Consider the following 24,852-nt stretch of genomic DNA (forward strand, 5'->3'; position numbering starts at 1 on the left):
CAGAGCCGGACACCTCCAAACAGGAGCAAGGTTCCCTGCGTGGTGCACCCGGACTCATGGAATTCTGCAGGGCGGTGGCTCAGTACAATCAGGGATGGGAACTTGGCTTTACAAACCTTGTGCCTGGTTCTCCTCTCGCTTACACTAGACTCAGCCCCGTGTACCACTGTGGATCCCAGGGGCATGCTCCCGAGTTGCACCCGTGTATGTGAGAAAAGAGTCAGCCTCCGGCATTAGTGAAAGACGTCACCCGAAAGGGACATTGTCAGGCTGTTTGGCTGGGCTGCGATGGGGACACAGTCACTCGGCCATCTAAAAAAACAGTCCTGGTCAACAGGAAAAATCCACCTGAAAAGCCGAATGACAAGTACAGCCGGTGCCTCTCCTAGGAGCAGGGCGGGTGCAAGCACATTTGGGACCCTTTGCAAAGCTAGTTGATTGATGTCAGTGGAGCCGTCCCTGCTAGAGACTGGTGTCTCTGAGAGCAGAATGGGACAACTGGATTTAAGGGCTTCCATCCTGGGATGAGCCAGGAACAGAATGGGAGACAGGGCCAGCTGGGGACCTGCCCTGCTCCTGGCATACATTGGAGCAGCCTTGAGGCTGTTTTAACACCTGTGCTGGTGCTGGGGCCGTCCCATCCTGGAGCTGAGAAGAGCCAGAACTATCATACGCCCCCAGGCTGGGTATAGTGCCATTCTGGTGGCCCCTCCAGGAGACTTTTCTGTATAGCCCCTGTATACTGCTCCCTCTTGTCTCCCAGGCTGAATGTGTTCCCCTTCCCTCCCCTGGTGCAGGGAAGTGCTGGGGTTTGCTGCCTGAAGATTATGTAAAAATCTCCAGCTATAAAGAGATAAGCCCCTTTTTAAAAATAGCAAGAGCTGGGAGAGCCGCCCCTAGGCCCTGCCACCTGTTGCTGGCCGGCTGCGTATTTCGCTGAGCAAAAGGGCAGATTAAGGAGTTGGCTACCACCTGCCGCTCGCTGCTGCTTTATTTATTTCACAGCCTCTCTGGGAGTCAAACACCTGCCGGCACCTTTATTTTTATATCAGCCTGATTTATTTTCTGGGATAACCACTTTCTTTGCTGGGGATGGGGGGAGCGGCCTTTTGTGCCTGCCTGAGATGGAGCTACAGAGGCTGGGCCCCTCTGCCCCCCAGCCCATTCATCGCCCTCAGGGTTCCATCTTTGTGCCCCAGAGGACAGCGTAGGGGTGCGGGGATAGACAAGAGTCCTGTCCTAAATCAGCCCGAGTCTGCTGGCGTTCTGTCAGCACCGACCGTCCCAGCATGGGGATGGAGACCTCGTCCGTAGCCACATGTCTGGTGCCGGGTAGGGCGGTGCCGCGGGTGTCAATCGCTATAGCTACATAGTGAGAAATTCATCCCTGCCCAGGTGCGGGTACGTGGACAGAAGGAGAACAGCATGTGTCTGTTCAGGGGCTTCTGGGGCCACTGTGGCCCCTGATGCCACCTAGGGCAGCCAGAACGACTGCTCTGATTTATGGACCCTGTGGGGCTTTGCAGGGTTGCAGAATTGCCAGAGCACATGCCACAGCCCCTGCCCCTGCTCCGAGTCCTCCTCCACTCTGCCAACCCCAGGACCCACGTCCCCTGGCTCCCAGTCTGGTGCTCTGTCCACTACATATGCCTATCCCTAGCATGGTGTCAACAGTGAGCATCTTGGGTAGACAGGCTGCCTTCCACTTTAGGGCCAGGAGGGGAGAACTGAAACAACACTTCACAACTATCTGTGGCACGAAGCCAGGGCAGCGGGAGAGATGTAACAATGCGAGTGTGTGAGCAGCGAGCGGGAGAGAGTGCGAGGTTGGGATGGGAAGGGGCGACATCGCCAGCGTTTCAATGACACGCCGCGGTTATTTTAGGAAGCAGAGATGCACGAGACAGAGGAACTGAAACGAGAAGCCGCAGAACAGAAAAGGGGAACGGAGAGCGCATCAGATGGTGCTTAGCAGAGCCCAAGCATTCACCCTGACGGTGTACCAAGAGTGCCTGTCATTTGCTCATGGCCTGTCTTAAATGGTTTTCCTGGAGGAGACAGTTATGATATTTTCAGTCTAATGGCTTTTGCCATCTGTCCCCTGTCTGTGAGCATTAGGTCCCCGTCATCGTTAGGGGCAGAAGGCCCTACCTGAGCCTGCAGTGAGATGGGAGGGAGGCAGTCCCCATCATCACAGCACAGGGAGGGCAGGCAGGCAGGAGAGGAACGCAATTTCCCTTTGTTGTCGTACCAGTCCACAAAGCGCCAGGGTTAATGAAGCGTGTCCCCCGCATTGCAGAGTGGAGATGGCACTGATGGAAGGTGGTTTGAATCAGATGGCAGATGCCACTTGCCATCAGACGACGCCTCGTTAGAGCTGGAAACCTAGCAGAGCAGAAGGACACCAGGAGGATGAGGTGTGCCGGGCGAAGAGCCGCGAAGCCGTATGCCTCCCAGCCCCGCTCGCTCTCCTTTGCAAAGTTTGTTTTGTTCTCTCTCCCATGGAACATTCTGTCCCTGATGAACATACGCTGGTGCCCATAAGCTTTGTGGATGGGGCTAAAGAAAGGCCAGGGGTTGGGCCAGCAAGGGTCTTCCCCAGACTTTCCGTAGTGCTGGGCTGGGCCAGGGCAGAATGTTTCAGGAGGAAGGGAAATGGCGTTTAGGGGAAACAGGGCTGTAGCTTCCAGCTGCATCCAGAGGGCAGAGCTTGGCCTCTCTGATTTCTTTGGGGCACTTGAGGAGCTGGTAGCACTTGCCAGTACCCTTCACTTCCCCTCTGCTATTCCAGTCCTGTTGATGCACCTCACTTCTAATCTGCACTGCAGTCTCGGCCGGCTATTCCATTCTGGGGCCCCCTGCACAGCTCTACTGATCTGGCCTGCAACATTCCCTATTGTCCCTCTCGTGAATGATCCAGAAATAAAAGGGAGTGAGCAAGTCAGTCCTGCTGGAGCAGGACTCGTGCCCCAAATGCCCTGTGTGTCACTCCAGTATTCTAGTGGGTAGCCGTGCTATGCCTCACGCTTACTGGATTCTGTCATCCAGGGATCCCAAACTGCTTTTCAAACATTCCAGCCTCGGAGAGCACCCCCTTGTGAGGTAGGTACCGTCACCTCTGTTTTAGCAACGGGCAAACAGAGCACCGAGAGGCCAAGAAGTCTGCCGCAGGCCACGCAGAGCAGGATTTCAGAAGATCCCAGGGCAAGATTAGTGAAAGGGCTTTCTCTTGCACGCACATGTGTGTGCATATGACATCAAAAGGGCTCAGCATCCAGCCATTTCCAGGGTGACATCCAGTGTGTTGAATTCTGATGAAAATCCGGTCCGATGGTGAGTCCCTAGCAGTGCCAAGAATGGAACCCAGGAGTCCTGATAAACAAATCAGGACTTAGCTCTTTTTAAAAAATTTATGGGATCGTCATTTTTTTCTTGACAACCCCAGGAATCTCTGAAGAACATATACAAGAAAGACAGAAAGACAAAGAAAGAAAGAAAATAAATTACATTTGAGTATATTTTCATAACCCCTTCTTCTGCACACTTCAGTGCCATTCACAGGACCCAGATGCAAAGCTGGAGAAGCAGCAGCAGCCTGTACGACTGCGGCAGACCCCCCCAGGCATTTCTTGTAGCAGCTCTGCAGATGCCTGGGGGAAACCAGGAGAGATCAGACACCGAGTTAGGCTGTGGCTACTCTCTCAAAGCTGCCTCATTCCTTCAGACACGATTTATTCTTTTCGAGGCCATCTGTGGACTCTGCAGCGGTTTTTAGACCTGGCTGCCAGCAGGCCCCAACAGAGAGGACCTGGATCCCCAGAGCTTAAAACAAAGTCAATAGTAGAGAGAGGAATGGAACCCAGGAGTCCTGATGTGCAGTAACTTGTCCCAATTGCTAGGCAATGCTGCCCACTTCCACTGTGAGCTGACTCACAGCACTTCCTTGTCATCGGCCCTGTGGCCCTCCATTGCGCTCACTGAGCTGAGTTTGTGCTCACCAAAAGCAGAACTAGGTTCCATATGGCGATGAGGGTGACGCTTTGGCCCAGGCTGGCTGGTTTTCTCACTACCCCAGCTTCAGGTTTTTGCTCTGCAGCCTTAAACCCAAGAGGAAGGAGCAGCAGGCGCCAGGGCAGAGTGTGGGAACCGAGAGGTGCACGTGTAGCCTGCCTGTGGTTTCGGGCAGCCGCTGAAAGAGGAAACGGAGGTGGTTCCCATTCCCGTGTGCTGACTCAGCAGCTGGTTGGGGCTCCTGCTGATTCATGGGGGAACACTCCCTGTGTCAGATTTGGGTCCCAGCCCCTAGGGGACAGGCAGGCGAAGAACCAGGGACTGCTGACCCCAGCCATGTGCCAAGGGGGACAATGGTGCTTTCCACTGGATCTGGCCGTTAGACCAGCCTTCCCTTCTCTGCATATATTAAGTCTTCTCCCCTGCTTGTCGAAGGTGCCTGCTGCCCAGCAGTCCAAGTGGGACCTGCTGTCTGGATTTTCTTCCCTGCTCCTGGTGGCCCATACAGCCAGAAACATCTTTGATCACCTTCGACTGTACCATTCTTCTCCAGGGCAGACCTAGCAACAGCGATTCTTGCTTGGGAACCTGCAGCCTGGACCACTGCTGCAATGTGCTCCCATCTGGGCCTGATTCTAAAGGTCACGCCAGAAGCTGCAGCAGAAAGTGGTGCCTCTTAGACAAGATGAACGTGAGTGCCATAACCAGAGCTTCTTTGGTATGTTGGTTGCCACTCAAATTCCGGTCCACTCTTCATCTTCAAAGCCTGATATGGGCTTGGGACTGACTATCTCAGTGAGAACTTGTCTGTCCGCTCCCCATAACACACCAGAACATTTTGACTGAGGGGCACAGGTTTGAATTTGCACTGATCAGAGCTGGGGAATTACTTCTACAGGAGACCAGCTTTCACCCCTTCCCTTAGGGAGCTCTACAAGATACGACTCCAGATTTAACAAATGCGTCAACCCTATACCCCCCAAAAAACAAAAAACAACCCAACAACTGTGTTTGTTGTAGGCCACTCAACAAACATTGGAGAAACCTGAGCACTGAAGAAAGGCAGCTTACTGGGAGGGTGAAGAAAACTTTCATCTTCAACAGGCAGCTGATGTTGTTTGACCTTATTAGGGTACCCAGATGTTGTGGTGATGGGTGCTGTCGAAAGATGTTTAATAATCATCAGCTGCATTTTGCAATCGGACCTATTTTCCTATAAGGCGCTGAAGCAAACTGTTGGGTCTGATTGTTCCTAAATCTTATGAAGATTCAAAGTGTAGATCCTTATCTAATTCATAGGTTTTAAAGCTGGAAGGGACAATTATGATCATCTAATCTCATCTTCCAAATAAACCAGGCCATGGAATTTGACCAAGTAGTTCCTTCATCAAGTCCATAACTTCTGGCTGAGCTAGAGCCAGAAAGGCATCCAGTCTTAATTTAAAGATGTCAAGTGATGGAGAACCCACCATGTCCTCAAGTAAAATCAGCTCAAAGCATTTAACAGAAGGACCCAGGGAAACACAATTTTTAGTCCTGAGATCCAAGCCTGCTTTACTCCTCCTTTTCCTCTCCCCCATTTTGGAATAAAAATCCAGTACTGTGTATTTTGGGGCCTAGGGTGCTAGTAAGAAAGGGGAGATCACAAATATTCTGGGGGCACTAATACTGAGACTCTCAGAAAATGAATCTTGCACTCAGTAGCATTTCTGTTTCAAATTTCCCCCCTCCTCCCTCTCTCAAGGACAGCTGCCAACAGGACAGTTTGAACAGAACAGAGAAGAGATTTTCAAACACCCTTGTGTTCCTAGATTTGCACAGGAAACGTGCCAGTCAGCTGAAAGGGAACAGTGGAGTGGTTCAGCAGAAGTCTTAACGGAGACAGGATGGGGAAGAAGGGATGATCGATCGAGAGAGGAGACCACATCAGCTGATTCAGAAGGAGTGTCGGAGGCGGGCAAGACGGGAAATGCAGATTTTGCCATGGGCATTTGAGGAACCAAAAGTGCAGGGTCATTCGTGAGAAGGGGACTGAATATTGTAGAGAATGGGCAACATGTGAATGAGCACCATTGCCCTCCACTGGAGGTAATCAGAACAACTTGGCTGTATGTGATAGGCCCTGTGCTTCTGCCAGCTAATGGGAACTCCCCTTTAGCCCCAGTGGCAAGGACCTGTGGCTTCGGAGCAGTAGGCCCTGACTTCTACCCCGACCGAGGCTGTGACGTCTGTGTGGCAAAGTGGTAGCTCGAAAGTCCTAGGCGTACAGGGGTTTTACTCCATAAAAAATGTCAGCGTCTGAGTTTTGTGTGACCATCGCAGTTAATCCCATGGAAATCTGTCTGTGTGTCCATCCCTTTGATGTCTTCCATCTGTCTATTATCCATTTAGGGGTTTTAGCCCATACTCATCACCATGGTAACTGAATGGCACTGAAGATTCTCGTATATCTCAGATGAACCTGTGGATCCTCCGTACAGATGTTCATATATTCTTATGTCCTTACCTCGAAGGATGGGGCCCAGAGGTCCTAAGGACCTGTCATTTCCTCAGCAAACCAGGCAGGGCTTTTGGGTGGGGTAGGGAGGAGAATTAAAACTCTCTCTTGCGGGTGGATTTACCTTGCTCCTTTCTGTGGTTATTAATCATCTGACAGACACGCTCCCTCAGATCACAGATGTGCAGTGTTAAAGGCCAGAAGGGACCGTTGTCATCATCTAGTCTGACCTCCTGCATAACACAGACCATAGGACCTCCCTGGATTAATTCCTGCTTGAAATCCAATAGCAGTGGTTGAGCGACAGCATATCTTTTAAGAAAAACAAAACATCCCCTCTTGATTTAAGTATTTCTAGGGACAGAGAATCCATCATAACCCTTGGTAAGTTCTTCCAATGGGTAATTATCCTCACTGTTAAAAATGTACATCTTATTTCTGTTCTTAATTTGTCTAGCTTCAATTTCCAGCCATTGGATCTCATTAGATATTTGTCTGCTAAACTGAAGAACCTCTATTACTAAATTTCTTTTCCTCATGTAGGTACTTCTAGACTCATCAAGTCACCCGTTAGCTTTCTATTTGGTAAGAAAAATAGATTGAGCTCCTGCAACCTATCACTAGCAGGCCTGCTTTCCAATCCTTTCATCATTCTCATGGCTCATCTCTGAACCCCCTCCAATTTATCAATAGCCTTCTTGAAGTGTGGACACCAGGTGTGGACACCAGTACTCCAGTATGAATGAAACCATCAGACTTACCTTTTTAAACCAGTGCACGTCTCTAGAGAGGGAGCGGATGGTTTTTGCTTTAATGGAAGAAATGCAGAGAGGGCAGAAACATCATGAGAACCTCAGTGTTCTCCATTCCTGCATCTATTGCAAGGCTGGGAGAAGTCTCGTGTATTAGATAACATACTAAGGGCCAAATTCTACACTCAGGGGTTCAGGGGTGAGTCTGGAGTAATTCTGTTGACTTTAGCAGCTTTTCCTTGGGCTGACACTCGAGAAACTGAGAGCAGAATTTGACTGTAAGATCACATGTCTTGATCCAAAGCCCATTGAAGCTGATGGAGAGACTCCCATTGACTGGAATGGCTTTTGGATCAGGCTCACAGTGCCTGAACAGAATCTGAACGGTCATCTGTGTCTTGCGGGTGGAGAGCTGTGTGGTGCTTTCCCAGCACAGTGGATTGAAAAGCCACGGGCTGTGCATCACATCAGGCATTTGGTCAGCCTGATAAGAGCGGGAATCCTCCCTTCCTTTCCCACCACATACTCTCTCTTCGGTCCCTTCTGAGATGATGACATGTACACATTCCCCCCTCCCCTCCCCACGCCATGCTGGTTGCTAAGATCCTCATGCGCCAGGGACTGAAGTGCAGAGCAGTTCATAGCAAGAATGAATGAATGAGAGGCCAGGCAAAATATCTGCAACGAAAGGGATTTGGTGGTGGTGCGGCAGGGGTTGGTTTTTCAGATGTAAGTTGCCTATTTCCCGCTGGTGTTTGTGACACACACAGCCTGAAGAGCTTTGTTTCCTTCACGATGGAATTTTGCACAAAATGTTTTCGCCACCCAGATGATTGTTAAAAACAAAAGACGACTTTGGTGCATGAGATCCCTAGTGCTCATAACAGCAAGGATGGACCAGCAGTCCCTACCCTGGGACTTGGAAGACTGGGGATCAGCTCCTTGTGCTGTTGTAGACTTCTTGTGTGGCCTTGGGCAAGTCACTTAGGGCAGTGGTTCTCAACCTTTTCTCATTTGTGGACCCCTACAAAATTTCAGATGGAGGTGCGGCCCCTTTTAGAAATCTAAGACATAGTGGGCATCCGCAGACCACAGGCTGAGAACCACTGACTTAGGGTATGTCCACAGAGCAACTAGACACCCACAATTCACCCGTGCCAGCCAACTTGGGCTAGCCGGGCTCAGGCTGTTTCACTCGGGCTGTTTGACTTTGCAGAAGTGTAGACGTCTGGGCACTAGGACCCTGCAAGGTGGGAAGGTCCCAGAGCTTGGGCTGCAGCCCGAGCAGGAAATCGATACAGCTGTGAAACAGCCCTGTGAGCCTGAGTTGGCTGGCACAGGCCAACTGTGGGTTTTTCTGTGCTGCGTCTACACTGCGACTGGCAGGCGTAATTCCCAGCTTGGATAGATGTATACGTGCTACCTTTGACCAAGCTACTGTCCTAAAAAGAGCAGTGGGCCTGAGTGCCATGGGCTAGCTGTCCAAGCACAGTCCAGTCCAGAGTCCTGGGCACCTGCTTGGCAGCTCGCCTGTGGCCACGCGGCTAGTTTTAGGCACTAGCTCAATCAAAGCTAACAAGTATACGTCTGCCCGAGCTGGGAATTACACCTCCCTGCTGCTGTGTAGACGGACCCTCCAGCTCTCTGTGCCTCAGTTCCATATTTGGACAATGGGGATAATGGCACTGCCCCGCCTCGCAGGGCTGATGTGAGAAGTACATTAAAGATCATGAATTACTGTAGTGATGAGGCCCATATAAGTACCTATGATAGATAGATAGATAGAGGGGGTGGATGGGGAGAGAGAGAGAGATAGTATGGAGGAGGATAGGAGTGACGGTGCTTTCGTCTCAGTCTGTCTACTGCAAAATCATTCCAAATCACCAAAGTCGCATGGTCTGCTGGATTAAATATCATACTTTACATCTCCGAGTTCTGTTTCCACCTCTACCCCGTACTGAGACTTCATAATACTTTCCATGTAACTAACACTTCACAAGGGATACATACTATGATGCTAGTGGTTGACGTGTTTGATGCTATACATCCGGAGAGCTACCTAAACCTCTCTAACACTTTCTGACTGACCCTGCTGGGGATGGAGTAAGTAGAAGAAAGGGGACAAGGAAGAGAGAAGTCAAGGGGATTTGCGGAGGGAACATAAGAAGAAATTGAGGCGAGGGGCCCTACACAACCCCAGATCCTTAATTCCAGCCCTCCAGTATCTGTGACCTGCAGCCATTCACTAAGTATCTTTCCCTTCAAGAGATAACACTAGAAGATGCTCTATAAATCCCAGGGTCTAAATCAGCCAGACTGTGGTGTCCTGGTCTTCATCATCCATGCAGGCAATCTCAGCCGGGGTGCTCCCACATATAATCACTGCAAATCATTTTCTCTGTTCTGCGTCCTGAGGCGGCATTAGGGGGAATCTTCCTAACACATTTAGATAAGGGCTCTCCTGCGGAGGTGGGCGGAAATTTGGCAGCAGGAAAGGAATTTGCCTTCCCATTAAATCAACCGGCAACAGTGGTTTATGGGACTAGCGTATTAGACAGTGGTGTCAGCTCTTACTGCTTCCCTGGCTTTATGGAAGGATTCGTTGGACCCCTGGCCCCTTCCCCTTGTAACATGAAGCCTGTGATCTGCATATTCACAGAGGCAGGATTTTATCCTGCTGCAGGGATGAGTTGCCCTTGTCAGCTGATTACAGTGGGCTTGGGTGTTTGCTGCTCGCTCTTTTTCCAGGGCAGTGGATTAGTGATCTCTGGAGATCTGTGTTCGAATCCTTGTCTTGGCTCAAAAGATACTGGGTATTTCAAGCTAGCATCATGCCTACTAAGGACATTTTCCATGTCACACCCGATTTGGTGCAACCATTCAGTCTGGCGCAATTGTCAGGGTGGGAGTCGAGACTGGGAGAATAGAGTCAGCTCTGAGGTTAGTGAGGCCCCGTCTGGCTCCTTCCCCGGCTGTGAATGGTGCCCAGATCATCACATTGGTTGAGTGTGCAATTGCAAGAACTTTGCATCGGTTGTGGCAGAGCCCTGCGAATCTGTGTCATATCCACAGACCGTTTTGGCGGATAGTGGAGCGGATGCGGATACAACTGCGCAGGGCTCTACCCATAGGTCTCAGCCTCTGGGGGGTGGCTCCCCCCACGGGCTCAGCCCTGCAGGGGCCCTCACCTGCTGAGTCCACAGCTCAGGGGCTGCTTGGCCCTGCCTGCAGGGGTGGCGTGGCGGCTGCTGCTGGGCGCGTTGCGAGCGGTGGGGTCTTGAGGCTACAGCCGGGATCCTGGCTGGGAGGGGGGCGATGCCCGAAGGGACCAGCCCACACCCTGGGCTCTTTTCTCGGGTTTCTGGAGGGCTCTCTCCCACCCTCGTTCTCAGCGTAGATGGAATCATCTGCAGCAGCCAGGCGTTCCCAGCTTCCCATGGCTGTCGGTAAGGGTCTAGTATAGGGCAGCCACGTGGTCTAATGGATACTGCCGGCAGCGCCTGGCCCGCGGCATCCAGCTCAGACTGCCCGGGGGGCGCAGTGCGCTGGGGGGTGGCAGCCATGGCTGGGGCTGGGTAGCAGGCTGGAGTTAGGGCTGTCCAGCACCTGCTTGCCACGTCACTTCCCATCCAGCGTCTCGGGCCTCTCGGGCAGTGCCAGCATCCCCACCATGGCTCGCCCTGGCTGCACACCCAGCCCACTGGCTCCTAGGCAGCAGAGCCCGCCCCCAGCCACGGGGGGTGGAGCGGGCGCCCCACCTCTCCACTGATGCAGCATGCGCTGCTGGTACTGGGTGCCTTCGCTCGCAAGGATCAGATTCATAACCCTCCCTCCACTTCCAGGAATGAAAGCGGATCCCAACTCTGGAGAGCATGACTTTGCCCATTCTCTGCAGATTAACTGAGGGCTCCCTGAGTGGCATTTGGAGACACCTGAGCTCGGGGTGAAGGGCCAGACCTGAGTGGGAGGATGCCACGTTTATGTACAGCACCCCTCCCCCCAGCTTGCCTTTATCCTCTGCTCGGTGATAACCACTTTCCCTGTGTTTCCCTCCGCACAGCTCAATTCTCCGATGAACCCCATCAGCAGCACAGAAGACATTAAACCGCCCTTGGGTCTCAATGGAGTTCTTAAAGTGCCAGCGCACCCCTCAGGAACCATGGCCTCCTTCACCAAGCACATATGCGCCATCTGTGGGGACAGATCTTCAGGTAAAACCCCCCAGATGGCAAATGGGGGAGGGGATCAGGGAGGTGGACCTTGGTGGAAGGAGAATCCCCTTTCCTGGTCTTTATTTGTTAGGGTTAGGGTTATCCACCAGGAGCATTCACATGTCTTCGCCCCCTGGGCCAAAGCAATGTAACGCCTTGGTTTTACCTGGCTTCTCTCCCCACCTGTGTCCTGCCTTGGAGAGAATATGCAGCATGTCCCCCCTCCCATCAGGGCACAAAGAGCCGAATGGTCTTGTGACCCGGCTACTGGGAGCAATCACTTTAAAGACATCCCCCAGCTTCTGAAAGTGCCATAGGAAGAGATAAGACAAAGCAGCGTCCGGGGGGGAGCCTTTCACTCTTCCATGCCAAGTGCTCTGAGCCATCCCAAACCTTAACCTCCGAGCGTCTCCTTCCCCTGCTCCTGGAGATTGATGGTCAACCAGCTAGGGCTGGAGCAGCAGAAACGGAACCTGAGGAAAATGCGGGGGGGATGTTCCCAATTAGCAGCCCTACCTTCACCCCTTTTGCGGCTATGCCGGAGGGGATTGGATTTAATTGAGTGGCAGGGCTGTGTGGAATATCCTCAACCACAGCTGAAAACAGTTTGAGGGTGCCCGTACCACCGCTCTGCTCAGAGCAGGTTCACTCAGAGGGAGACTCGGCTTGCAGACCACCCCAGGGAGCCTGATCTGGTATCACAAGCCAGGTGAAACTTGGCAGATTCCTCTGTGTTCAGAGAACAACTTGGTGTGGGGAACAGGTGAAGTTTTGCCTCAACCTTTGCTTAGCCGCTGGTTGCATCATTAGATATTGGAAATTGGCTACCACTGGAGCAGTGCAGCTCCTCCTTTGACCGTAGCCTTTTTATCCCATATCCTTCCTTCTCCCACGTCCTTTTATCCCGTGATGACCTTCTCAGAGAGTAGCAGATCAAAGAGACACTTCTGATTGATTATCCCCACTCTGTAAAGTAACATGAGTTAATTCCCTTTGTTCTCATGACATTTTAACTCTTATCACAGTGGGCTCCCTGCTTGTGTTTCTCTCCAGGCAAATTTTGCTCTCTGTTGTGCCCACGTGACTATATAGGAGAAGGTGGTCTTCACTTGGAAATTAGGTTTTGTTAGAACACGACTGTGGCTCATGATGTTAAACATGATTTGCAGCCCGTTTGGACAGGGACAGTTTGTCATCTGGTTGTGGCAAGGCCTGTACTTCCAGTTGGGTTTGACCCATGACCAGTGGACATGATGGTAAACATGATGGTTGAGGCAGGTTGCCAGGGCAACGTGGGGGAAGCTTGCCTGGACCTTGTACCTCTTCTGTGGATGAATAAAGAGTGGTCAGGACCTTGTCCAGACAGGGATGTCTAGACTGAGCTAGCTAGCTTGATCACATTAAACAGTCTAAAACCCTAGGTGAGACAAAGCAATTGTATATTAGCACACGCTAATTTGGCCAAGATAAAGCCTGACCCCCCCTTCAAATCCTAAGCTAGACAAGGCCTCAGGTAATTAAAAAACCCAGAGGAGAAGTAGTAAGAGGGCTGGGGGGAGGGGAGGGAGGTAGGTGACCTGTTTGTTGCTCAGCGGGTCTGCATGATTTCTGTGTTTCTTCATCCCCCTCGATCCCCTGCAGGTAAACATTACGGGGTGTACAGCTGCGAGGGCTGCAAAGGTTTCTTCAAGCGCACAGTGCGGAAGGACCTCACCTACACCTGCCGCGACAATAAGGATTGCTTGATTGACAAGCGCCAGCGGAACCGGTGCCAGTACTGCCGGTATCAGAAGTGTCTGGCGATGGGCATGAAGCGAGAAGGTAAGGCAGACAGAGCAGTGACCTCCCCTAAGCCCGCAGGCATGGTGCAGTGGACCCGGCGGGTGCTCAGGTACACTCCTCCCTCCTGTTTCTAGCCCTGCAACGTAACATGCACCAAACCTGCCTTTAGCCCCTTTTGTTGCTAATTGTGAATGCAGCCAGGAATATATGTCAATGATCTCACTATGGAATTGCTGCTCCTGGGTCCTAACCATGTTGTTTTCTGCTACGTAAAGGGTGGATTTTTCTCCCCTGTGCACGTCTCTCTTGCGTATATTCTATGCTCGCTCGACAGTGACCGGTAGCAAGGTGCAAGGCCATGGAGGAATCAGGCCAGATGTGTGTCTGAGAGGAAGTTGTTGCCCTGAGTAACTCACTTAGTTCCTTCACCAGCAATAGAATGTGCCTGAACAGCTTCCATTGCCAGAGTGCCGCTTTTATTTCTCGTAAGGAGCAGCATCCTCATCAGATTCTTCTGGCTACCCAGGCCTAAGCAAGGTTACACTTCGTGGCATGATATTACTGGGTGTGAATCTGCCCAAGCAAAGCTTCGAAGGTGCAGGCATGGTGTTCGTCTCAAAGGGGTGAAGCAAAGCGAGAGCGGGTAGCAGCGGATGCGATTGTCCAGTGGCATGGAGGAAGGCAACAGAAAAATATAGATTTGCCTTGATTTTAAAAATCTTTCTTTTCCCACGTTCAGAAGGCTGCAAAGCCCATATCAAGGGGTGAATGCGGGACTACATTTTGGGTACAAGGCTCTTGGATTAAATATATGTTGGGTGACAAGCTCTGTAATCTGATCTGGCCCTCCTTTTACAGATAACCTGATCTGAAATGATGTTAAATCCTGGGAAATTGGTGCCGATTATTAAATGGGACACTGTCAAGATACAAATCGTGTGTTTAATAAAATGCTTTCCCTGTAGCACTTTAGATTAGGAAAACTGGAAGAATGTTATCCGCCTAATTTATTTCTCATGCACAAGCCTGAACTAGGCTGGTTAGTTTCATTTTCTCTTTATAGTTACCTTTACTTTTGATTCCTATGAACTTGCCCTGTGCTGTTGTGTTTGAGTTTCCAGTATTGTTGAAACTCTGTTTTTTCAATGAGGAAGAATAATCATGACAAATTTTTTTTTTTAGTTTTTGTAAAAATTTCCCCCCTCCTGAAATTTAATTTTGGACTTGACAATGGCTCATGAACGCTGCGTTGGTCGGTGTGTGCTTATGACTTGAGAGCGACTATGTAAATAATCCTCCATTGGTATCACTCTAGTCACTGATATCTGCAGTCATTACATCATCTGAGTCACATCTGCTGTGCTGACTGGCACATAAATCTGCTTCTTTACTGCTCTCTGTTCTGCGGTGTCACAATAGTCGTGGGAGAGCAAAGCTGCAGGATGTGTCTCTTTGAAGAGCGTTAGCTAAATAGGGCAGCGCTGAAGCCGTGTCTAGTGTTTAACAAACCCTGACATGCTTGATTTACGGGGTCATATAAGGACCCACACATGCAGCTTCTTCAAATGTCAAAGCCATCTCTGCTTGCGATGCTTTGGAGTTCCAAAGGCAACTGATTAAAAGGGCATTTGGATGAGGTTAGGGGGAAAGGGTTAGCTCTCCAGAGAGAGCAAACTGCAGAGTACTGAATTCCTAAAGGGAACCTTCCTCACCCCAGCAGACTCAACCCTGGGTGTCCGGAGTAGAGATTTCCGGAGGGGAGTGTGCTATGTTTTGCACTGAGGAGGGCTGGAAACTCTGGCAGATGTTCTGGGTTTTATACAAGGACTTTTTTTTTTATCACGGGATAACCATGTATAAGATATACATATATGGTCTTAATCAGACACAGAATGTACCTCTGGTATGTTTTAGACGTGTGTGTGTGTGTGTGTGTGTGTGTGTGTGTGTGTGTCCCAGACCATTTTGTTTAGGGCGCTATAGTTTTAACGGGAATGTTAGAAATCTGAGCATCCCTCTCTACGCTAGCAACAAGTCTGCATCTTCCCCATGTCGGGCTGCGGCAGAAAGGGTGCGAGTCACATTTGTTTTCTTGTTGAAGGGGCAAACAGATGACAGCCCTCCCTCACAGTCAGAAGGTAAAGCCAGCTTTGAGGCTGGTTTCCTGAGCTTCCCCCAATGTCCCCTGGGGATGCTGACTTGACGGCACAGTAGGTGTGTTCCTGACAGACAACAGAGAGAAGGAGAGAGCACGCGATGTCCTGAATCAACCCTGTCTCTCCCAGAGCTCTGGATGACGTGTCAGAAGTCCAGAGTTGGCACCGAGTATAATAGGTGCTGTCCTCAGAGCAGGAAGGAGAATATACTGTGAGAGACCTGGTGCAGGGCGCTCGTGCAGTGGGCAGGTGCCTGGGTGGGGAAGGGCAGTGGCTGGGGTCCGGATTGGGACTGGAGGAGTTCCTGGAGATGAGTGAACTAGGGCCCAGGAGTGGCTCAGTGGGTTCAGATCAGCAGGACGCCTCGCTTAGCCTGGCCAGGGGAACTGGGCTGGGCTCCAGGGGAGTCGAGTGGTGGCAGGAACAGAAAAGGAACGGCTTGCGCCTGGGACGGCTGAGGGAACTCTTTGTCTTGCTGTGTCTTAATAAACCTGGCCCCAAGAAGGGGAATGTTCCTTGAAATGTGGTTGTGTGGGCAGCCATTAGCGAGTCAGAGGGGAAACGGAGGCAGCACCCAGTGGGCGTGGGGCCTGCCGCTGTTGCAGATGGATTTAAGTGAAATGATTTGATGCTCAGACGATGGACCCAGCTGCTTGCCCATGGTGATCTGTGGATTTTCTCGTTTTCTTTCTGTTGGCTCTGCTGAACTGACATCCTGTAAATCAGGTGACTATTAAATTCCTACAATTATGGCAATTGCCCGGGCAGCGCCATTGTAAAATTATAGGTCCATTAATTAATTTCTAAACGGCAGTGGAATTCCCTAGGGAGTGCATACTGTATGCCATCTGTGTGAGGACTCTATTAATTCATCTTGATTAACATTATCACAACGTATACCGAATGAATCCATAATAATCAGCCAATTATTTAAAAGTGTGACAGATGGGACCTTTGTAACCCTAGAACTGAACTCACGCACTACTGACAGACTGATCTTATAGTGCAGTGTGTATATTACGGAGGAGTAGGAGAAAGAGGAGAAAGTCTTTGTGTTTAGCATATGTGATTAGTAGACGTTCGGGGCTAGATTTTCAGCTGAAGTGAATCAGCATAACAGAGCTCCATTGATTTCCATTGAACTATCCCAAGTTGATCTGACCCATAGTAAAAAGCTATTTGGTGCCATGCTGATAACAGACCTGGATTCTGTTCTTGGCACTGCACTGTGGCTCAGTTGCCCTCTCTGTGAAATGGGAATAATAATACTCCTTTGTAAAGTATTTTGAAGTCTGTGGGTAAAAACTGTCTATAAGTGAGCCATCCATCTGGCTCAGATGTACAGTTGCAAGAAGCATCTTCTGCCCATTTTGGAGCAGTCTTTTCACTTTTTTTATTCCTGAAAATCAGTTGGATATGGTTCTGGTTTTCAAAAGTTCATGGATGCAGTTATGCATGCAGAGTGCACATGCAATTGTTGACCGAATTTGCTCATGCGGTTACTGCAGTGGAGAGAGGGAATTGACCATTTGCATGTGAGATACACATCTGGCCATTTGCCCACAGACGCATCAGAGGCCATATGCGTATATAGGTGCAATAATTGTGCGCAAAGCAAATCCATACATATTTTCCACACGCAACTCTGAGCCTGCATCTTTGAGAATGAGGCCTTTGCTGTGACTTGGTTCCCTTCTGCCCATTTCCCATCTGAGACCTCTTCCCAACTCACTTTTCCCATTGCTCATCTCACCTACCAGCACCACATTCCAACATCTGCTCTTCCTCACTGCATCTTCCTCCCTCATCTATTGCCTGCTCATTGTGACGTGACATCATACTCAATAGCTGATCTGTACAGTCATGTTCTCTTTGATTCCCCTCCTCTCCTCCTCAGCTCTAGTTTTGGCTGAAGTTTTGGGCTGGTTTAATTTGTGTGATCCAGTCCCATTTGTCCATTCTCCTAATCTAAACAGCTACATCTTATTCACAATAAAGCCAGTGATATGGGCCTTAATTCCATTCAAAATATGTTGCTCCGGAGACCACATTTATGGCAACCGAAATAAATATTTGATTCCTGTCGCCCCACCGGTATTTATATGCCAGGGACGTGCGGTAAAACCCTCTTACCAAGATCTCTCTCTCTAACAGAAGAATAACACAACGGTAAATCATTTCCCACGTGGGGAAGGAGAATAATGTTGTGACCCAGGGAATCAATATGGGGAGTGAGAGAGACGTAAGCCACACTTCAATAATGGAAATTTATGCAAGAGGAAAAACCCTCTTATATAAATAGCTGAGGAAGGAAACATGCTTATTTAAGGAGCCTAAGTGCAGGCATGCCATTAAACAGCTGGTGGAAGACACAAAAGGGGACGGGCCCTAAGAATCCCTCTGTCAAAGAGTATTCAGAGAGGGAAAACTTATGGGACTGAACTCAGAGGAAGTGCAAAGAGCAGCTCACGATAGACAGAGATGGCATAGCCTTGTTCATGCCCTAAGCAATGTCTGACAGCATGGGAAGGATTCAGAAGCTCTGCACTGGGGAGCTAGCTTAGGAGAGCCTGTGTTTTATATCATTGGCAACAGCAAAAGGCAAGAGGGTTGAAGTTTAGAATGAAAAGGATCAAATTGTCTGTACTCTGGGCCTGGTGTTAAAATTTAAGGCTTGTTATTAGTTATTAGTTTAAGGGAGGAAAAGCATATAAATGGAACATTTCTTCTGGCATTTAAGTCTCTTCTCAAGGCTGCCTGTTGATAAATTTAAGTAGGATATCGATGCTAATATCCATGGTGCACTTGCCTTATTGATTCTGAGACACAGAAGCTGCAATAAATGATTAACTGAAAGTGTTGTTTGCCATATAAATTACTGCCAGCGGCACAAGCCTTTGTTTTCTGCACTTCGTCTTCCGCTAAGTATCAGACATTCACCAAAACTAAGGTTACCATCTAGAGAGCTTCACCAATGCAGAGGATATTGTGGTGGGGTTAGTGATTTGGATCAAGTAGTATAGCTCTCACTCCTTGACGTCCGTTTTCAATGCTTGGAGAAACAAATTCAGCCCTGAGCTCTGAATTGAATCCATAATATACATGCGTACACACACACAGATCCCTGGTGCTGCCAGCCTGGGAGAGGAGGTGGCATTGATGGAGGAATAAGCACTCAGCTAATGACTGCTGCAAAGAAGGACACCCTGAAGATGCATCGTTTTGTTGTGTGTCTCTTCTCCGCGAACAGCCCACGCCCAAAGAGCTTCTGCCTATGGTGGGGAGAAGAGTAATGGAACTCTACCAGGCTCCACTCCACTCTACAAGACTCCACTTAGAGGAAGGATGGTCTTGTGGCTAAAACAATGGACCGGGACTTGGGAGATCTAAGTTCAGTGCGTGACTCTGCCACAGATTGAATGACCTTGGGCAAATCACTTCATCTCTTTCTGCCTTAGTTTCCCATCTCTATAACACAGAGTAATAATATTACCTACCTCCCACCCTGTCTCTCTATTCTTCTTCAAGTGCAGGGGTTCTCCGACTGGAGTTTGGAACCTCTCAGGGGGTTGCGAGGTTATTACATGGGGGTGGGATTCACGAGCTGTCAACCTCCACCCCAAACCCTGCTTTGCCTCCAGCATTTATAATGGAGTTAAATATATTAAAAGTGTTTTTAATTTGTAAGGGGGGGTCGCACTCAGAGGCCTGCTATGTGAAAGGGGTCACCTGTAAAAAAGTTTGAGAACCACTGTTCAAGTGCCAGTCCCTATGCGCGTTTCACACCTGGATGCGCATGTGCCCCATGCGCTCGAGTCCAGAAATTCTAACAAACGGTGTCACATACGCCGTAGCTCACCTCGTGCGCCGGACTGAGGGCATAAGAGGCAGTACGGGCCAATGCCTCTCCTGTTCCTTTTTACCACCTCGTGGTGTCCCTGCGTCCACAGATTTCTCCAGCTTTTATCCTTATAGTCAGTAAATACATTTGTGAGTAGTCGATAGTTTATATTCGCATAACTGGAATTTTGAATGTAGTTGGTAGAGGTAGTCTTTTCCCCCATACCATGGACTCCCTCCCCATGGTCTGGGACTATGCCCAGAGTCCCAGGTTCAAGAACTGTCTCTCCTGCCTTTTCTCTTTCTCCGTGAGCAGTGATCACCAATGCTGTCTCTGTTGTTTGGATCAGACGTACATTGCCGCAAAGTGCAGCTCCTGTTGCTTTTTTCCACCGCGAACTAGCAAAGCTTGTGAGCTCAGATTCAGAAAATAGCTTCTCTGAGGCTTCACACTGATCCGGGCCAGGGTAGAGCTCTCCTGTACATCGGCCCCCTCAGACGAGCAGCGCCCATCTGAGCACAAACTTAGGAGTGGAGTCTGCAGGTGGGTCCTCCCCCTACACAGAAGGCGGCCAAAAGAGGCTCTTGCATCCCCCCAGAGGGGCTGAATTTCTTTTCTCCCAAAATTGCAGCCTGCAGAAAAAAAGACACTGGTGCACCCAACTGTCATGGACTGGCCCAGATCAATTCTTGTTCCTGATGCCAGCTTTCCAGAAAACCAGGGCGTTATTCTGAACTGGGTGACCCAATGTCAAAGGTGTTCTGGAAAGGAGCCTCTCACAGCCTGTGTTAATACTTTCCAGTGCACGGCCAGACTCTTGCGGGGGGTCTTGCTGGTAGTTGAACTAAGGGTTTCTTTTAGTCTGAATGCCAATCTGGAGAGAATTCACTATCAATGTGCAGTGTGAGACAGGAAGTCAGAGAGTCAGCCCGCTGGGAAGTGATGCTACCACTGTCCACAGGGACACACTCTGAGGGAGGTGAGCCTGGGGAATACCCCTTTCTCTCCAGAGGAGCTGAGCTGCCATGTGTTGGGAATGGGGAAAGCTGAGTGATCTCAACAAGGGATGGAGCCGTTAGAATAGCCAGGAGCCAGCACTGGGTCTAAGAATGATTTTGCTTCTCACATTGGCCGCACAGACATTCATGTACCTCAGTCATGGCCACCATGCATTTTGCTTGCTCTTTGACAACCACATGTTCTACTGAAATGGTAGACGTGGCCTTCCCAAGCGGGCTTCAAAAAATATCAGTAGGGTGCATGGAACATGCAGGTGGGAATAGGGGTGAAGGCCCTTGAGACAAATGTGTCTCTGATGACTTAGTGGAGTTACACCAGGGATGGATTAGGCCCCTTGTGAGTTTCTCATAGTCATATTGGTTGGCAGCTTTACAGCTGTTCAAAAGAAGGGCACCTTTCTTCTGGGAGGGATTTCAAGTGCTCCTGATCTCTGGAATTCATTTCACTGTTGGCTAGAACCGCAGCTTCATTTCTCTTGTTTGGCTGTCTCCCTCCGTCTTGTCTGCCTGATAAATGTTGCTCTCTGAATAAGATTAACCGACGTGTTACTGGAGGTGCCACTGAAATGCTCCCAATGGATGCAGTTACTGGCCATCACATTCTATTTCATCATAGTTAGCCTGAATGTTGGCTGGTAGGTTTCTGTCCTTCTCTCTCCTAGTACAAAATCTTGACCTGTACGTTCTGTACCATTTTATATTCCTCTGCAGCAAGCCGAGTAATCTACCACTTACCAGAGGGATATGTTTCCCTCCTAGATCTGGGAAAATACAATAGAAAGTACTAGGTGTCGTTCAACCCACTGAGTGGACACCATCCTTCTGATTGAACTTGAAACGAGTCTGGATGCTGCTTGGCTTTCCTATCCAACTACACCAGGCGTTGTAGGCAGCATGGTGGAGCTGGGTGCGTGCCCATAATTATTGCTTGCTTGGTTTGTTTTTTTAAGTATCCATTATTTCCGTCTTTAGCCTTCTCTTTGAGGCAGTGCCTCACCGTGGCAGGACACTGCTGGGAAGAAGCACACAGCATCTTCAGTGCTTAGATTTCTCTCTTGGTGACTTTGGGTTGGTTAGAATCTGAAAACAAGACTATAGGAATAGGCAGTAAGGGGGGAAGCAGTGAACCCTGGAGAATGGGCCTTAAGGAAGAGCAGTGGCTCTTCAGTTCAGATGAGCTTGAGCATCTTCTGTTATCTTTGCATGCACAAAAGTTTCCTCTAAAATTACCCCAGTGTTTCCCAGGGGCGTTAGGTCTAAACCAGAAACCCCAAATGGACAGTCCTTAGGTGCTGAGAATGGGGTTTGAGGGCTCCTTTTCCAGTGGCAGATAAACACAGGGGGCCAGATCTTCAGCGGGTGTGAATCAGAGTGGCTAAGGATCTGGCCCAGTGCCTTTCCGGAGATGGACAGCAAGATGCCCTCTGTGTCTGAACTCTGCTTGGTACAGTGGGTGGATGAGGGGAGGGCATCAAGGAACCAGTTACGGCTCCTTTATTCTGTGCTGGCCCAATCCTGGCATCAACTACCACCATGTAGGAGCTGCTCTAACCAATATCCCTAGCCGAAGATCCCTAAGGGACCTAATGCCAGGAAAGAATCAGTGTAGCAGAACGGAGCTTCCCCACCGCCATTCCCAGCAACCCCTGGCCATGCCCCCATGCCAGTGTGTGGGGCGGCTGGCGAAGAAGCTGTCTCTGCCAGCTTTACCATACTGAGGAGTCCCACCAGGAAACTTCTTTGCTGACCCAGCTATGGCCTGTAGGCATCTGCTTTGCACCGCCTGAGCAGCACAGCGTCCAGAGCATAACACGGAATCTGGCCAGGCTCCTTCCGGCAGGCTTGCCGTCCAAGCAGCACCGGAGATAGGGCAAACTCCACTCCTTTCCCTTGCTGTGCGTCCCTGTGTGACGATATCCCACTGCAGCCAATACTGGAGAGTCTGCTGCGATCGCACAAACCAAGCAGGAAATACCAGTCGGGAGCCCTTTCTCATGCTCCCTCTGGCAGTCCTGGGACAGCTCACACAGTGCAGATGTTGGGAACGCTGCAAGATGAAGCTCAGGGCCATATTCCCCCCTCATCCCTCCCTCCCTGTTACAAACTTACCTCTTTATTGGCACCAGCGGTTCCCAACTCCACAAGAATTCTCTCCATTTCCCATGTCCTGAGAACCCCAATCTGTTCATTCTGGGGACTCACCATCCCAGATTATACTATGATTTTATTGTTGTACATTTATATAGTGCACCCTTGGTGCACATGGCACGTTACGTCGCGAGTGAAAAAGCCACGGCTTCAGCCCTGGCATCCCGACTCTGCTACCGCTAAGCTCCAGCACCCTGCTCTGACCACTCGAGCAGGGTGTTCTGTTCCCCCAGCTCGAGACCAGAAAAGTCCTTGCCAGCCTCTGCAAGTTCCAGCTGCCTTGCTGCAAAAGAAACCCACGCTCGTTCCCAAAGGCATGAACCAGTGACATGCCTAGTTACCTTCTTTGTGTTTGGAAAGAGATGTGTCCATTCAGGATCGGGGCCCCGTGGTGCCAGCAGAAAGAGAGAGACATGATCCGTGCCCCATAGAGTCTACAATAGAGCAGCGGTGCTTTGAGGACCAGGGGCATTCTCCCTCCTGTAAACTATGTGATCCCTGACTCTAAACATTCAATAAGCTTCCCAGCCTAGGAATGTCTTTCCCCGTCTTCTCGCTGCACATTTCCTAAGGCTTGCAGTACGGTTTGCATATTGCTCCACCCTCCCCCTTCGCTGTTAGCCCACTGAAACCGAAGGAGTTAACCCGAGGATGGATTTAGGCTGTAGTGACGCATTAAGTTACTTCTGCCTGCAGTTTCGAGACCTCTCTGTGACTCCTTTTCTCCTAGGAATTTCTCAAATAAATCACTAAGTTTATAGTGACCAAACTTTCCCCTTGTTCTACCCTAAAATGACTTAGTCAGAGCTCAGCTCCTGCGGTAACACAGTTGCCATTGACCCACACCTAACCTCCTTCTCCTGATGCCCCGGCTTGTGCATCAACCCCCCTGCGAATCACACACGCTCAGGAAATCCTGGGACGTCCACAGCCTGGCTGTCTCCTGTCGAATCATTTAAGTGGCAGCTGGCATGACTCGGGGCGTGGGGAGCGAAAGGAGTCCAGAGAGAAATGGGGAATTCAGCTTTCCAGCTTGTTGTTCTGCATGAATATAAAAGCAGGCAAATGGCCATATCCTACTGCAAGAACAAAGTTCAAGAGAGAACAAATTATTTATAGCTGTAATTTTAGACTGCAAAATTCTGTCCTTTCAGTTTAATGTGTTTGTTACTTCTGTCTGTCTGATGTTTTGTTCTTCGAACCATGCCATTAAAAATTCTAATTCTAATAATAACACAACTTTAAAGGGACACTATTGTCAGGTTGAAAAATCACATCCATCTCTCTGTCTCCTTAACCTGCGCTCCTGTGTTACTTTTAACTATTGATGCGGTTTGTTTACATTCTGCGCTTCACTCAACTTTGATGACAATAGATTAATAATTTTCACTTTTGTGTACCATCAGTTTCACTTGTTGCTTCCCAGTGCTGCAGCATTTGCAGGAGGGATGTTTAAATCCATTTTTTAAAAAGCCTTTTCATTTAAAAAAATCATGACCATATTTCTATTAACTTTAGATTTTGCATAACTTAAAAAAAAAACCATACAAATTTTGGGTCCAAGTTACAGGACAGAGTTACAATTTAACTTTTTATTTCTCAACTTTTTTGCATTTCCAGCAATATAAAGCCCTATTTGGTTCAAAAGCCAAAGAAAAAGGAATCTAAGGCTGAATTAGTTAACTCGGGTACCACTGTATTTTTTAGGGAAACAGGCACTCCTGGGTCAAAGAGTGCCTGTTTCCTAACAATATATGGGTAACACCTAACTTCATAAAAAAGGCAGCAGAACACAATACGTTCCAATAACCTGTCCCTCCTAACGCTCCATAAATAAAACAGCCACCCTCTCACAGAAGGCTAGAGAGGAAACTAAATATTCCTGAGGCTGTGCCCTGAGGATGCCAGCAAAGGACACTGACTCACAAGGAGAGGGGAAGTATTGCAAAAGGAGAGGGGATGCTGCTCCTGCCGCTGTCTATTCCTACTAATACCTTGGGATGCTGGGTACTTCAGTTCTGCTGGCTCACAGTTGCTGTGAGGGGACTTAAAACAAATACTGAAGTGAGCTGGATGGTCCAATGGTTGCGGTGCTAGTCTGGGACTCAGGAGAGCTGCGTTCCATTTTCTGCTTTACCACAAACTTCCTGTGTGACCTTGAGCCAGTTAATCAGTCAATCCGTGCCTCAGTTTTACCATCTGTAATATGGAGGCACTCATACCTCACAGGAATGTTGTGAGGACAGAAACGTTACGAGGCACAGAGCTCTCCTGCCGATGGGGCTATGTAAGTACCAAAGATAGGCTGGTAATAGCAATGTCCAGAAAGGATGCACTTCACCACTGGATTGTCTTCTTTTTTCATTTGCTCTCCCGGTGGATCCTTATCTCCACAGTAGAACTATAGTTGAGAGATTGGGATGGTAGCAGGAGAG

General features: G+C 49.5%; 1 protein-coding gene across 3 annotated transcripts in view; it reads left to right on the plus strand.

Annotated features, from left to right (window-relative positions):
- Window positions 1-24,852, plus strand: part of RXRA (retinoid X receptor alpha) — a 211,324-nt gene that overhangs the window by 144,160 nt on the left and 42,312 nt on the right. For all 3 annotated transcript variants that reach the window (XM_039506652.1, XM_039506653.1, XM_039506654.1), the window contains exons 3-4: window positions 11,321-11,471; window positions 13,113-13,292. In XM_039506652.1, coding sequence (XP_039362586.1) covers window positions 11,321-11,471; window positions 13,113-13,292 — 331 coding nt within the window. The remainder of the gene's footprint in view (window positions 1-11,320; window positions 11,472-13,112; window positions 13,293-24,852) is intronic.

The sequence above is a fragment of the Mauremys reevesii genome, linkage group 19 (genome assembly GCF_016161935.1).
Source record: "Mauremys reevesii isolate NIE-2019 linkage group 19, ASM1616193v1, whole genome shotgun sequence".
In the NCBI taxonomy this organism is placed as follows: Eukaryota; Metazoa; Chordata; order Testudines; family Geoemydidae; genus Mauremys; species Mauremys reevesii.